Here is a 14,850-nt window from a genome sequence, read left to right on the forward strand (position 1 = left end):
CTCCCTGTTATGTGTTTAGTTTAAGAAGATGTATGAAAGATTGATTTGAGGATAAGGGATCAAAACTACGGAGTTTTTTTTATAATTTAAATTAATTAGGGTTAGGTTAGGCTTAAGGGTGGGGGTGTTAATTAAAAATCAATATAAATCACGTGACCGGAATGACGTAAATAGTACATTTTTTACACAATTAAGTATTTTTAGAGTACGATTGTAGCGCGTTTTTGTATGTATGTATTTATTTTTTTTTTATTTTCTTCTCGAAATAACTTTTATTAATTATTATTATTCGAAGAGGTCTATAATTATAAAATGAACCATCCTGTGACGTCATAGGTCACCGTATGGACGAACTAGATAGGCCCGTTGTTTATTTATTTTTTATTTTTTTTTTCTTGGGTATAGTTTTAGTTTTGATTCAATTATTTCGAAGCCCCAATTTTTAGATTAAACTCTAAGGAATGTTTTTATGACCCTAACAACTTTTTTTTTGTTATTTTTATGATACAAAGATATATATGTTTGTGTAGTTATTTATCATAGAAAAAGGAACGAAACCACGCCCTCCGCGATGAAGTGAAACGTCACGTGGGGCTGTGACGTCACGTCGATACGCGGATTCTGATTGGTTCCCGTACGAAATTATAAAATCTTAATATTATTATTATTGTTTTTTTTTTACGAAATCGTGGGCTTTTTTCGATCGTACTTAATCTAACTATATTTATTAGGCGTACGGGATTTTGTTAATTAAATTTAATTGAGATTATAGGGACTCATTTTTAAGCTAGCCTATGCACTTACATCGTCATTTTTTCATGATACAACAATTTTTGCTTTTTTTTTATTAATTTTAAACGCCGATAGTTTTAAATACGCCATGATTTAATTTTAGAAACTTAACATTTTCTATTTAAATTAAAATTTCGGCGATTTTTTTAATTATTTAGTTTCCATATAATTTCAGTATTTCTTATACATTTTTTTGTTTTGTTAATTTTCCTCTAGACCGTAATACGATTTTTTTTAATATAAATAATTAACAACAGTTAATAACTGGGTTTTTAAAATTCTATAGAAATTATATAGGGCAAGCGTACAATTAAAGCGAGTGATAATATATTATATATTTCTTAAAATTAATTATATTAATTAATTAATATATTGGGTAGGTGGTGGGTATAATTTAATTTATATATTTAATTTTATTTAAATAACTGGGATATTTGTTTTTAATAACTTTATTTTTTCTCATCTAAAATTGGTCATTTCTTTTTTTTTTATTTATTAAAAAGTGAACTATATAATTTCTGCTTTGGGAAGATAAGATGAAAATTATTTTTTAAAAATTGTTTTTGTTCGAAAATTTTTCCTCTTTTTTTCTTTTGATGCGGGTTTTTAAATTAGGTAATTAATTTAAATTAGCCTATTGTTAATTAGTTAATTTCTTTTAATTAGGGAATTTTATTATTTTGTACATCTTGAGCATTTTGCCGCCGCAGCTTAATTAAAACGGAGATGTGGGGGATTAAATTAAATTAAATTAAATTAAAATTAATTATAATAAAGTTAGGAATCAGCACGCGTGAAGGTTTTATTTATTATTTAACATTTTTTCATAATTATCCGATTAATTTTCATCATTAATATATCAATAACACTTAAATACATTTTTTTTTTTAAATTTTTTGGTTAACTGATTTTCAAAAATTAACCACCGCCGTTTATTTTTATTCCAAACAAATATTTTCATTTAATTTGTTTATTTTAGGTTTGTTTATTTCGTAGATATAGCGTTTATATACAATGGGAATCAGCTACAAAAACGCTTGTTTATATTTCTTTTTTTTTCGGTATTAATATAGGAAATCAAAGATTGTCCTGTTTTTTATATAAGAGGTATCCCCTTTCAAGCATAAATATCGAACGTCTAACAAAGGATATCTGTTGTTTGTTTGTTTGTTTGTTTGTTTGTTTCGTAATTACAATGATTCTATCTACAAAATATATTTGTACATATATTCATTCACCATTTTTTTAATTATATAATTATCATTATTTTTTCTTTATCTTGTTAAGCTATCGTGGTGGTGGTGTATGTTTATTTTCAAAATGTTCGAGGTGTTTATCTTTTTTATCTTGGTTTCTCGACTTCAATCGCGGGTTTTGCTTTTATAAGTGTTTTGCGCATGCGCCGTTTTTTATTTAATGTGTCGATGGATTTATTTAGGTTTTAATTAGTGCAATTATATTTTTTATGAATTTTCATTATTAGAATTTTTTTTTTTTTTCATTTCGGTCGTACGATAATTTTTAGGGTATATTGTCAATTAGATATAATAACATTTAGGTTTTATGTGATTATATCTTATTCGAATATGCCTTGTGTACGTTTATATATATATATAAGAAAGGATGAAATCTTAATGTTACACCCGCCGTAACTTTTTCAATCAATCACCCTTTCATTTTTTTTTTCAAATCGTAATATTGTTTAATTTTTTTTCGAAAATAATTTGATTAACCCTAAAAATTACCGCATTCAATTCTTTTTCAAAAATTTCTTCCGCACCGGTTTAATTATTTAAATTTATTTTAATAATTTAAATAATTTAAGTTTAATGATGAAAATTCGATTTTTATAAGGGCATTGTTTTTTAAACCTCTATATATTAAATCTACTATAAAAAACTTTTATAATATTACTCTATATAAATTCGTATATTGGGCAACCTGGGAGTTAATTTCTTTTATATATATATTTAAATATAAATTAATCCCGATTTATAATATTTTATTTTTATTATTATTTTAAACACGACTGGTCATTTTTGTTTTCGCGGATTCCGCGTTTTGTTGTTTTAAATTAAATCAAAACCGTAACTTAAAATATTCGTAGATTGTTCCGATCTTACCCTTTAGACACCTAGCGTAGCGCAACGCTCGTATATTTCATTTCTTCTTATTTTAAACGACTTAATTTTAATAATTAACTTTATATAGTTCAAATGTACAAAAAGTGTTCTTCCTTATATATTGTCTATTTAATTATTTTTAAATATATTCTCACCCGCCCGCCGCATTGTCGAGAATTTTTTTAAGTATTATCGTTTATTTGTTTTTCTGTTTAGTTAGTGTATGTTGTTGTTATTTATTGTTGTCGAGTTTGTTTGAATATTGTTTTCTTTGTTTCATTTGCGTTTATTTACTTTGGTAAGGCGTGTCGCGTTAGTTAGTCATGGTATTATTTTTTTTTGTAGTCGGGGGTATGGATCGCTAATGCATGTAGAAGTATCGGAGCGTTTTATTATTATAATTAGTATAATAATAATTATTATATTAGCCATTTCCGTCATTAGTCCTGCTCACTTTCGTCCCGGAAGAGGTAAGTTGTCCAGTAAACCAAATTGAAGAGTGCGAACATGAGAGGGAAAAAGATTCGCGAGATTACGTCGATCCGTTTGGATCGAGTTGGAAATTTCGAGAGCCAGGCGCGGCATAAATTCACTCTCCTGGGCGGCTGCATGTGTACCTCGCACTGCCTCACCTTCTCCGGGTGCATATCTCCGTGATGACGAACCAATGGCTTCTGTAGATTAACCAATCATACCACCATCCCCCATTCAAAATTAGAACAAACGTTTCTAGACACTAGCTCCATAATAAGGTCATAAGATATGTTCCATAAGTTTGTCACATGAGAGCTTGTCACGAAGTGACAACGTAGGTCATAGATTCGAGGTAAATCGAATACTCCTGGTCAGACGCTGTCAAAGCCTTAATTCATACTAAATAGGAAGATGGACCGAGTTTAGTTAATTCTAGCTTGTCGTTCTCGAACCAGCTCTCGGTAATTCTCTAGCATTACGAATTATAGGTAGTGTCATGCTTATGGAACATAGGCTATCTCCTACAGATCTATCCTCACGACGCGTCCAAGTACAACTCTAATTGGGGGACGTTGTAAGTCTGATTTCTACGCTTTATTTTTTACTCGAAAGGGCCTTAAACATATGAATATTAAACTGGGAAGCCAGTATCCATCTTTAAGAGGCGTGAAAATGATTTAAAGTTAAGCGTTACTTACCATGGCGAATGTGGTAGCTCCATCTTCCATATGATCAGCTTCCATAGCCGCCTGTTGTTCCATATCCCATTTCCGCTGGGCTTTGGCGTTTTGCCGATGGACATCGCTTCTGGAGGCGTAATTTACTAACGCGAACTCCAGTAACGCCCCAAACACAAAGGTTAGGCAAACGCCCGTCCAGACGTCGATGGCTTTGGTGTAGGAGACGGGGGGTAAAGAGGCGTTGATACCCGACGTCTGGGTGGCCATCGTCAAGAGTGTCGTCACTCCCAACGAAACTCTGGCTGGAATCGCGTTTTGATCCAGCCAGAAGGACACCCACGATACAATGACTAACATGCAACACGGTATGTAGATTTGAATCAGATAGTAACTGAATTCACGCTTGAATAGAAGATCCACTTTTAAGCAACTGTATTCGCCTGAAAAATAAACAAACCCCAACACAATATACCTTTAGACAAAACTTGAAACCAACTGCAAATGGCCACCAAGACCTTTCATTTAATAATTATAATAACGTACCGGTATTTGTTCGGCTTGTGCAATAGTCAGTCAAGAACCTTTCCAAAGTAAAACGAGGCAAATGAAGTGTTTTCGTAACTTGTACCGGATCACCCTCTTTCCACAGAAACACCAGATCTTCCGTGGTGTAGCCATCTTAAAACACAATTCGTGTAAACAAGTGATACCTGGAGAAGGTATATGATGCCTAAGTATTCCCGCGCCATAGTACCAGTCCCCCCTTTCTAAATACAATTGGGGACGTAAAAGGAGGCCGGGCTATTTCGCCTTTCCTCAGTCGGAAAATACGTAGTTTTCGTCATTCGCGTTCGGCTGACGTGAATTTTCAAGAACCAATGAGGTGTTTGGACTGGAGATAAAGCTAGAAATGTGGCGAATTTATACCTTCTCCCTAATAAACTAGATATCACTTCTTGATGTAAACAAACCACGCTTTATCATTCCAAATTTCCCCCAAATCTTAGTAAAATTGCTCTCAGAAATTTTCCCTCTGGTTTAATTATTTAGCCCTTACGTCATTCCCATCACAAAATACGCGCGATTGCAAGATTTCGCGTTGCGTTTGATTTTTTTTTCTTCGTCATGAAGTAGAAACGTAGGCTTGAAATCACGGTATTCGAGTCGTTAAAGTGCCTAAAGCCATTGTAGGTAGTAAAACCTTAGAAAGGTTATATAACATTAGCGATATGCGTGAAAGAGACGGAAAGCGCCGACGTTTGCCTAACCCTTCTTCATTCTATGAAAAATCTCGATCATCACTAAAAAGGGGCGCACGACAACGTATCCCAGCTCTGAAGGAAGGCCCTTCCCCAGCCAGCTCCATGCCGAATTCAATCAATATAACCGAATAAGCGAGAGCTTGAAACCTTTCTGTTATCATATATCACATCCCATTCTTGAAAATGAGTTAAACTCCGTTTTAAAACCATGAATTTAAGACCCATTCTAAGATTGAAATTGTTGGGATCTAAGATCGATGCCGGGGGATGGAGGATTCTACACGTCATGCATCATTTGCATAACATTTGCATGCATATTTATCAGAGGGTGTCCAGGGTTCTCCCTCCTACCCTTGAATTAGCATACGGGATTTCCTCTCTCTCTCTCTCTCTCCCATCCTACACTGTCATGGATAAACAGATAGGATTCTGGAGGAGAGATCCGATCCAACTATCACTTTCCAAGCGATTTTACCGCCCAAAACAGTTCAGGCTGCTGAGATTCAAAGGAAAAGGTTGGGGCAAATTTTACCCCCAGGGTGGTGGTGTGAGTGTAGTGTAGTTTTACTTTGCTTTGCGTTCAGGATTAAATTATAGAAAAGGATATGTCTCTGAATTTTTATATATTTTTTTATTCTTTTATCAAAATTGTTTCCTTCCTCTATATGTAATATTTAGACCTAAAAATGGCTCTCGGTTTCGGTTTTCTAAAAAAAATCTCGGCCTAGAGTTACGGGGTTTTAAAATATTATACGTTATAGGTATAACCAAAAGGTTCTCGGTTACCATGAATTATGTATTTTATCGCTGTGTTTGTTACCTGATATCTAAGGCTATACGGTTTATTCGTAAAAATATATATTTTATACCGCAATATAATCATGAATTTAATGCATTGTTTTATGAAAAGTTTCGGTCCTAACACCTTGTACATTTCTGAAAGTTTTGCATTGTAAGGGAATACAATATCTTCAATTGTGACGTAACAACATCCCCTTTATATATAAATATATAGTCATTAAATTTAAAATAATACTTAGTTCAAGATTCACGTGCTAATGGACCCCTATTATTGATAATAGCCTATACTATAAGAATCGCCTGGTATTTTCTAAATCGCTTCTGAAAAAATTCCGAATGTAAGTTTTTATAACCAGCTATCAAAGGTATTATGCGCTGGTAATCTTTATAGTTCGTTTCACTAAAAATCTACAATTTCCCTAACACTATCAGGATAAACATTTTTAGCTTGGATTATGCAATACTTATATTGGGATGAACTGCTTAACAGTAACGTTTCTATCCATTTCCAGAAATTTCCTTAACCCTCGGTCATACTTTTAGTTTTCGTAACGTTTTGGATAGCTGGGAATATACGCGCTTCTACCCGTACATGTAGGGGGTTTCCCCAGACATGAAAATGTTCCTAAAGCGACAGGGAATGGAGCCCAAAATCACGTGATTTTAGCTGTCACGTGGAGGGAGATTGAAAGACAACATTGTCCAACGTTTTTTGGTGGTCCGGGACCTTACAACCTCATTCGCTCCGACTCTCCCCCGATCCCAAAGAGGAATAATTTCCCCTGCTGGCTTCCCCAATCTTTCTGCTGAATGTAATATAGGAAAGATTCAATTCCCAGTATGTTTTATTAACGCTTGGCTTAATTTCAATTTAGTGTAACTACGAGAGAAAGAGGGATAACTTTGTTAAATCTCTCGCCCTATTGGCTTGGATTCTCTATAAACTCATTTGGGACTAATCTATTTTATTTCTGAATTAATTAGGCTCAGTTGCGTCTTAATTTTGATGGATTTTATCCATACTAATAGGCTGCCCCGTTCGTACTACAAATTTTGAACAAGGAAAAACTATGAAAAGCGTGCAATTACGATGTTATTTAAGAGATATTTATATACATAAGCGCGAACGCGACATACAAATGTTAAGATTACTTACAACTAGCCATGATGATGGAGCAAGTTTGTTTGTCAAGAGGATAGTATTTCAAGTCCATGGGACACGATAGAACGAGAGATATCCTGAGGAAATAAATAAAGAGAAATCATCATGTCCAACTATCTTGTTCGAATTAGCTGCGTGATAGGGATGTGAGTTTGTGTAAGGTTCGCACAGTTCAGTTTAGTTATTTGTCGGTTCAGTTTAGGGACTAAGCTGATTTGATTGCTTCAGTTCAGTTTCAGTTTGCACATTTCCAAACTGATCAGTTTTCGGTTCGGTTCGGTTTGTTTCTTAAACTGAACTGAAGAGATACTTAAGCAGGACCGTAAATAAGAAAAAATGTTTATAGGACATGTGTCCAGTGGTACCCCCTTTGTCTGGAAAATTTATAGGACATTGTCCACTGGAGTGCACAAAAATTGCGTCGCGTCTTCATAGTCAAGCTGTCAAAACGTCGGAAAAATTTACTGGTCAACCGTCCAGTGACCCCCTTAGTTTTTAAAAAGATTATGGGACATTTTAAAATTTTATTGGACAATGTCCAGTGTCCTGTGCTTATTTCCAGCACTGTGTAACTTAAAGTGTTAGTGACATAATTTTCGTCATCCACAAACTTAATATGCTTGAAAAATCTAGTTTATTATGATATGTTTACTTTTTAATTTGGTTTCGTAGCAATTTAGAAAATTGCAATCCAAGTATTGTGTTTGGAAAAGGCTTAGTTAAAATTTTGTTTCGTTTGATGACGTAGTAAGGAGAAATTTTCTCTCTAGATATCGCTCACGTGACGCCTATTAGTGTCGCCGCGCCTTGTTAAGCCCATTTTATTCAGATTCGCGCGGCATTAGTAGACTCGGGAGTCTCGTGCGCTCGCGCTTGGCTTTCCCGCGAGATGCCGTGAGTGACGTATCAAGGAGAAAAACCCGCCAAAAATCTTCTCCGCAAATTTGCTTTTGCCCCCAAATTTCAAATGTTTGAAGTGTTTTTTCTGTGTTTTCCCTCAAATTTAAATATTTATCAAGCATATTTTTGGAATCAGAAGAGTTTAAACTCTCAAAAAAGTAAGGTTTTCTTTAGATTTGAGATAATTTTTAAATCACGTCGCTATTCCTTTAAGTACTCTTTCGATCTATCGCGAGGAACGATAAAAATACGTTCCCTCAAACATTAGTAGAACAATAGCAAACTGGCATCGTTTAGTATTGCATGCTGTATGATATTTTTAGGGATGTGTCGCGTAAAGTGTGTGTGTGTGCTTACCTGATACTGTAAAGAACAGCCCCTTTGGGGTATATACGCAATAGAACGTTCGGCATGATGATGTTATGTGTATGACCCTCTTTCTCGTTTGAGAAAAACAAATCTGGTTTCCAAATTTTTTCGGGCTCCGTCAGGGTCAAGTATCGGAGCTGACCCTGCATGTCGTCGAACTGCAAACGCTCGTCTATCCATTGCTCGCGAAACGTCATCTGTACGCTATATTCCTATTGGACGGATGGATTTAAGGAGGAGTGACGACACGTAAATAACAAACGACATATAAATGTGTTTAAACAGGGAGATATTGTGTCAAGATATATTTAGATGATTACGATGGGGATGGAGATAATACACGGGCGGTATGGGGGAGAGAAAAAAGGAGATAAGAAAAGATAAACTGTCTTTAGATTGATTTATGCTTCATCTTCACTTCGATAAATTTTGTTTTTTAAATTATTATTGAGAATTTTTATCGCGTTTCTTTTACTCAAAACTCACAATCATAAACCCTAATTTATTCTAATGTGTTTGGAAAACATTTTGGGATCATTCGAGTTCAACCCTTTTCAAGATTGAATTCACCTACATGTTTTGTAATTTGTGAATATTAGATTTAATTATTATAAAGTTTAATTACGCAATTCCAAATTGTTTCCCATAACAATAACAACCCATTCACTTGATCCACAAATATTCAACCTCAATCAATATACGCACGTTTTAATTCTAAGCCCCTTAACTTTGAGAGAATTATTCTTGAATAAAAATACAGTGAAAATATTCTTATATATTTATTTTTTTGGAATTTTTTACGGTAATATTTAAATACCAAAATTCAAATAAAATATTCACCGAAAAATAAGAATAATAATAATAATTTGCATAAATTAGAATTATGGTATTTTTTTAATATAATGACTATATTTTTATTCAATTAAAGTGAAATAATTATTTCTCGTGTTGTAATAATTGTAAGTTAATTATATTCGCTAACGAGAGAGACGCCTTTAATTCCAAACAACGCGTTTAATTAGTAAATAAAATATATTAATTAAATATTTAATTCAAGTTGTTCGGAATTAGGCGCGATATTTTGCGTATTTGCCTTTTCTATACTTTGATATCAAAATGGAACCGAATACATATTGTAACAGTTCACAGCACGATTTAGTTTTTATATTTCTTTTTTTTTTTCAATATAGATATATAAATTTTGAATATATATGTATAGTTTCAAGACAATGGGGAAGTCATATATTTACATCGTGCAATTTTATTATAATTTATTTATTTAGTAAATTATGTCGGCCAACACATTTAAATGAGAGAGAACAACATATGGTTAATAAAAAAAAAATAAACAAGACAACACCGTGCCAGTGAGATTTAGGCGACAGATAAGACGTGAGGACCATTTAATTATTTTTATAACTAGAATTAAGTAATTAATATTTAATTAAACTGAAATTAATGAATAAAAATGTGCTGGAATATATATATCGTGCGGGTTTTTTTAATTTGGTTTAGGGTATTTTAATTATTGATTGGGATTAAAATAAGCTGGGTGGGTTTTTTTTTGGGATTAGATTAATTTTGATTTTAATTATTTTTGAGTTATTTTTATTAGTATTTTGGCCACCACCGATAATAAACATGTATAGCGCTTTAAATATCGAATAAAAAACATAAAGGGGTAATGAAGGTGCTATAAGCGCTGCGATGCGAATACTTACTGTTTTTTATTGCTTATCCTCGTTTTAATTAATCCAGACTTTAATTTGAAACTTATTTGGTATAAAAATTAATACTTACTATTTTTTTGCATCGGAGCCTTTGGGGTGGGCTAAAATTTTCAGACCGAATTCTAAATTATTTTAACTAGTAGAAAAACCGGTTTGCAACTAACTCAACGGGCGCTAGCATTGAATAAAAATATAAGTTTTTATTTTAATTTCGAATTTTTTAAGATTTCGTGATTTTTTTTCAAAATGGCGTTGAAGAAGAACAAGTTTGGCTAAGATTAGCGTATTTTACTTGATTCAAAACCGAATTTTTATTCTAAAAAATTGCTCTGAAAAATTTGGCCCACCCTGAATCCATGGGCTAAAACCCCAAAAATTTTGTTATACTTTAAAAATAAAAACATTTTTGGGGTAATATTGGAATGTTTTTGGAATTTTTTTTTTTTTTTTTGCTGGAGCTGGGATACTAGCGTGGCTATACTACATCTATATTCTGTAGTGAAAAAGAGTGATACTTATAGTGTATAGCTCTAAGTGCCTGCTATATATTTTTATATTTATATTTAAATGACGTGTTTAGTACTAGGCCTACGTATTTTTTTGTGTGCGGGTGGGATCTACTCTAATAGGTGATTAAAACAAAACGGGATAGAATAATTATCTACCGAATTAAAATTAAAATTAATCTAATAACTACTAATAAATATTTACCAATAAATATTGATTGAAAACCGTTGGAGGTTTATTTTTTTTCTTTTTCATTTCGAATTATTTTTAAATAACCTATATCTAATCTGAATTAATTTTAATTACCACGGGGGGAAGCTTCGTATATTTCCGACTGACTCACCGTGAACTTTTGAACTTACAACAAGCCGACTGTTACGTAGCGGGTGACGTAGACATTGGCAATGTACCATCAATCTATATTGAAAAAATTACATCGGATGATATGGAAAAAAAGCACCTGGCCTCGTGCACAAAACTGATATATTACACCAAGGATCGCGCGCTATAATGGAGAAGCATGTGGGTGGTAATTGACATGACCTTTAACCCCTATAAATAAGCCATCTAACAATAACATATATTATTTACTAGTGGTAATTGTGCCATGTGCACTATATGTGCCATTTATATATTTTATATTTTATTTTTTTTTACTTATTGCGTTTTGTTACGTGTTTTATACACTTACCATCTGCACGTCATCGATTTTGCTGATACTTCTTACATAGATGTTCACGTTAACAACAGCGGGACCATCTGAGTTGCAAAACATACACCAAATTCGGAGTAAAAATTTGTCAATTCTGCGATTTGATTTCTTAGTTACCCTAATTTTAATCACCATGGTCTTAAATGATAGATTTAATTATAATAATATAAAAATAAAAACCTATAGCTAGCTCTCGCATGATCTCGAGTTTGCATTTACCGCTTGATTAATATAGCAATATTAGTATATAGAAAATATGGAGAGAAAAGGGTTAGACGTTGAAAGGTGATAGAGTTAAGAGAGATGTACAACAGTATACAAGGATTCATAAAAATCGAAAATTAAAAAAGAAAACATATAGAAATAGGGATTTGAATGTATTCGTGTTATTTATTTTATATCCTTTAATGTGTAACCTCGTGTTTATTGTTTCCCCTATTTTTCCCCCACCCCGGTTCACATGGGTATTGTTGTTAGGGATATATTTGAAAAGTTAGTGGGCGTATACATGTACCAACAGACGGCGCTTGCCGGACAAGGATTGGACCACGTGACCTATGACGTCATATTTAGGAAAAAAACCACTCTTTCTAAATCTACTTAGAGAAAAATATATTTATAAAAATTTGGTTTATTTATTTTCACATTTTGTGAAAATGTTAATTATTATTATTTTTTTAAAGGTCTTGTGAACTGTTACCTTAAATTAGATTCTCTCTCTCTCTTTTTTGACTTGGAAACTTTGTCTAATATCTACTTTACGGGTTATGGTTTTTTTTTTGGTCTATTTTTCTCAAACCCACTTACCATTTGAACGTCATCAATTTTTCCAATACTTCTGACGTATACGTTGACGCGAACTACAGCGGGACCATCTAAAAAAGGGGTTTCATAACAATAGAGAAGAGAGCCTATCCCTTTGCTTTCTTTTTTTAAAAAACCTTTTTTTTATTTATTTTTTTTTTCAAGAAATTAGAAAAAAAATTTCCACACGTTTAAAAAAAATTACTTTCAAAAAATACTTGGTTTGTATTTGAGAAAAATTCTTTGGGGAAAAAATTGGGATGAAACAAAATATTTGGGGTTGGTAATAATAATTACAAAAACGTTTTGATCCACTGTTTTTTAGGATCGTCTCTAAAAAGCCTACTTTTGTGTTGCTCTCTCTCTTTTGGTAAATTTGTATTTTATTTATTTCTCTCATCGTGATCTCTCTCCTAAAATCTACACCACCCGATTTTTGTATTATTTTTTCATTCGCTCGGTATGAAGTTTTTTGTTTTTCGTCAAAAGGGGGATTTTATTTTTTTTGTTGTTGAGTGTGTTTTAGTTTAAATTTAGACCTGCCCAACTTACCATTCTGACGTCATCAATTTTCCCAATACTTCTGACATAGACGTTGACGCGAACCAAAGCGGGCCCATCTAAAATAAGGTGTAAGACCAGAGCCAACTTTTGTACCGGTAAATTTAAATTAATAATATTGTTTTTTTTAATTTAATTTTTAAAACGCAATTTCTTTTTTTTTTTTCGTGTATTGTATTTTCGTGTTTCGTATATATTTTCACGCGTAATTTAATGTTTAATTTTCGTGTGTTATTACGCCGTAATATTAACGTAGCTTTAGAGAAAAATTTGCATTCAAAAAAAGCGATTCCAAAAAAACGCAGGCGTTCGATCAAAAAATACTCAGCGTTCCAAAAAATTTTCTCTAATTAATTTTCATTTTCGAATATTAATTGATTGAATTTTGTTTTTTGTTTGTTTGTGTTAATTAGATTATTTAGTGGTGTTGCACGGTGTGATGTTTATTTACATGCTAATTTGTTGTGTGTTTTTGTTTGTAGCCGATGTTGTTTAAATTTAAAATCTATTGTTTGTTTTATAAAAAATTCATTTGTAAAATGAATGATATTGGCTGGTAAGACCAAATTGCGTAAATCCTAATTTTTAAATTTTCTGATTGGTTGTTTAGTATCACGTGGGTGGTTTTCTCTCCTATTATTGGGTGGTTGCGGTTAACGGGAATGTCATTGTTTTTTATTTTTGTGAAGCTGTGCGAATGTGCCCTTTTGGGGGTAAATACTCAACAACACCTATTTTTTTGTGAATTATTTTTTTTTCTAAGTTAGGGGGTGTAGTTTTAAAAAGGGGTCCTATTCTAATATCTAAAATTACCAGCAAATTACCATCAATTTACAAAAAATAGACAAAAATCAAAAAATTATAGACTAATCTAAAAAATTTCAAAAAATTGGGAAAATCTTTTTTTTATACAAAAAAACTTATTCTTTTTTATCAGTAAAAAACAAACTGTTTTTTGGCGCCTATATATTACTACATGTATACACGTCCCCAATATCAGACGGTGTGCCCAAATTATTTTTGGGGGGTTTTATAATTACTTTTTTTTTTCTCAAGAAAATGAAGGTAAAAAAAATCAACAAAATTTGAAGGAAAAAAAATAAAAATTTAGGGGAAGAAAATAATTAAAAATTAAAAGTCATAGGAGAAAAATTAAAAAAAGAAAAAGATTCAATAGGAAAAAGTGATTGTTAAAGAAATCATGCAAGAGATGAAGTATTATGTTCGATTATATTTTTAATCCTAGTGTTTTCACTTAATTGATTGATTTTTTTTATTTTAATTGGAGAAAGATCGGTTAGTTTTGTAATGATGTGTTATTCGTTATTTGGCGATATATTAGAAAAACATGCAGACTATAATTTTGCTTTAAAAAATTCTTCGAAAGCAAAAAATCGAGAGGCTTTTTTTAGAGAGATTTTTTGGTTTAATAATAGCACCCTTGTCAATCAACTCCAGCTATAATGAGTGCACTAATTTTAAGTAAAAATCTAGTTCGTAGAATACCAAGCAACTATATAATAATAATTATATCAAATTTTGATTCACTATATGGCGATTTTTGCGGTTAATTCGGAAAAATAGCAAGCAAAGATCATCAAAAATATCTACATAAAATTGTAGACTAACAAATTCGGTTGCTCTTAACGCGAAATTATCATTATTTATTTATTTATTTAAATAGTGAAAAACTGAAAATATTTATAGATATCCCCTGGTGGGTAGCTTTTTATCATACACCACTGTATTGCGGGTTCTGCAGGCGCCCATAGACTTAATATGGGCTTGGTTTGCCCCTGGTGGAAGGCTTTTCCCGATTGCGCGTTTTAAAAACAACAAATTTTGAATGGAAGTTTATTTATAAACTTTATGCTTTAATAATAAATTATATTAATAATATATGCACTATTTACACTTAAATTTAAGCTGAATTCGTGAAACAGAATGAAGTAAGGCGTTGGAATACTTAATAT

The 14,850-nt window shown here is 32.2% G+C and overlaps 1 protein-coding gene across 5 annotated transcripts in view; it reads right to left on the reverse strand.

The window, feature by feature from the left end:
• Positions 1–1,151: 1,151 nt before the first annotated feature.
• Positions 1,152–14,850, reverse strand: part of GluClalpha (glycine receptor alpha 1) — an 84,012-nt gene continuing 70,313 nt past the window's right edge. For 3 of the 5 annotated variants that reach the window (XM_089848385.1, XM_089848381.1, XM_089848383.1), the window contains 6 exons: positions 11,492–11,559; positions 8,552–8,775; positions 7,289–7,371; positions 4,613–4,747; positions 4,088–4,509; positions 1,152–3,589 (listed from right to left, as the gene is read on the reverse strand). In XM_089848385.1, the coding sequence (XP_089704511.1) occupies positions 3,356–3,589; positions 4,088–4,509; positions 4,613–4,747; positions 7,289–7,371; positions 8,552–8,775; positions 11,492–11,559 (1,166 nt within the window). In that variant the 3' untranslated portion in view covers positions 1,152–3,355. Of the gene's footprint in view, positions 3,590–4,087; positions 4,510–4,612; positions 4,748–7,288; positions 7,372–8,551; positions 8,776–11,491; positions 11,560–12,319; positions 12,388–12,868; positions 12,937–14,850 lie in introns of all 5 variants that reach the window. The other 2 variants (XM_089848384.1, XM_089848382.1) reach the window with 2 other exon arrangements.

This window comes from Phalangium opilio, unplaced genomic scaffold (assembly GCF_054372755.1).
Source record: "Phalangium opilio isolate 3A_F unplaced genomic scaffold, DU_Popi_V2 ptg000082l_1, whole genome shotgun sequence".
NCBI lineage: Eukaryota > Metazoa > Arthropoda > Arachnida > Opiliones > Phalangiidae > Phalangium > Phalangium opilio.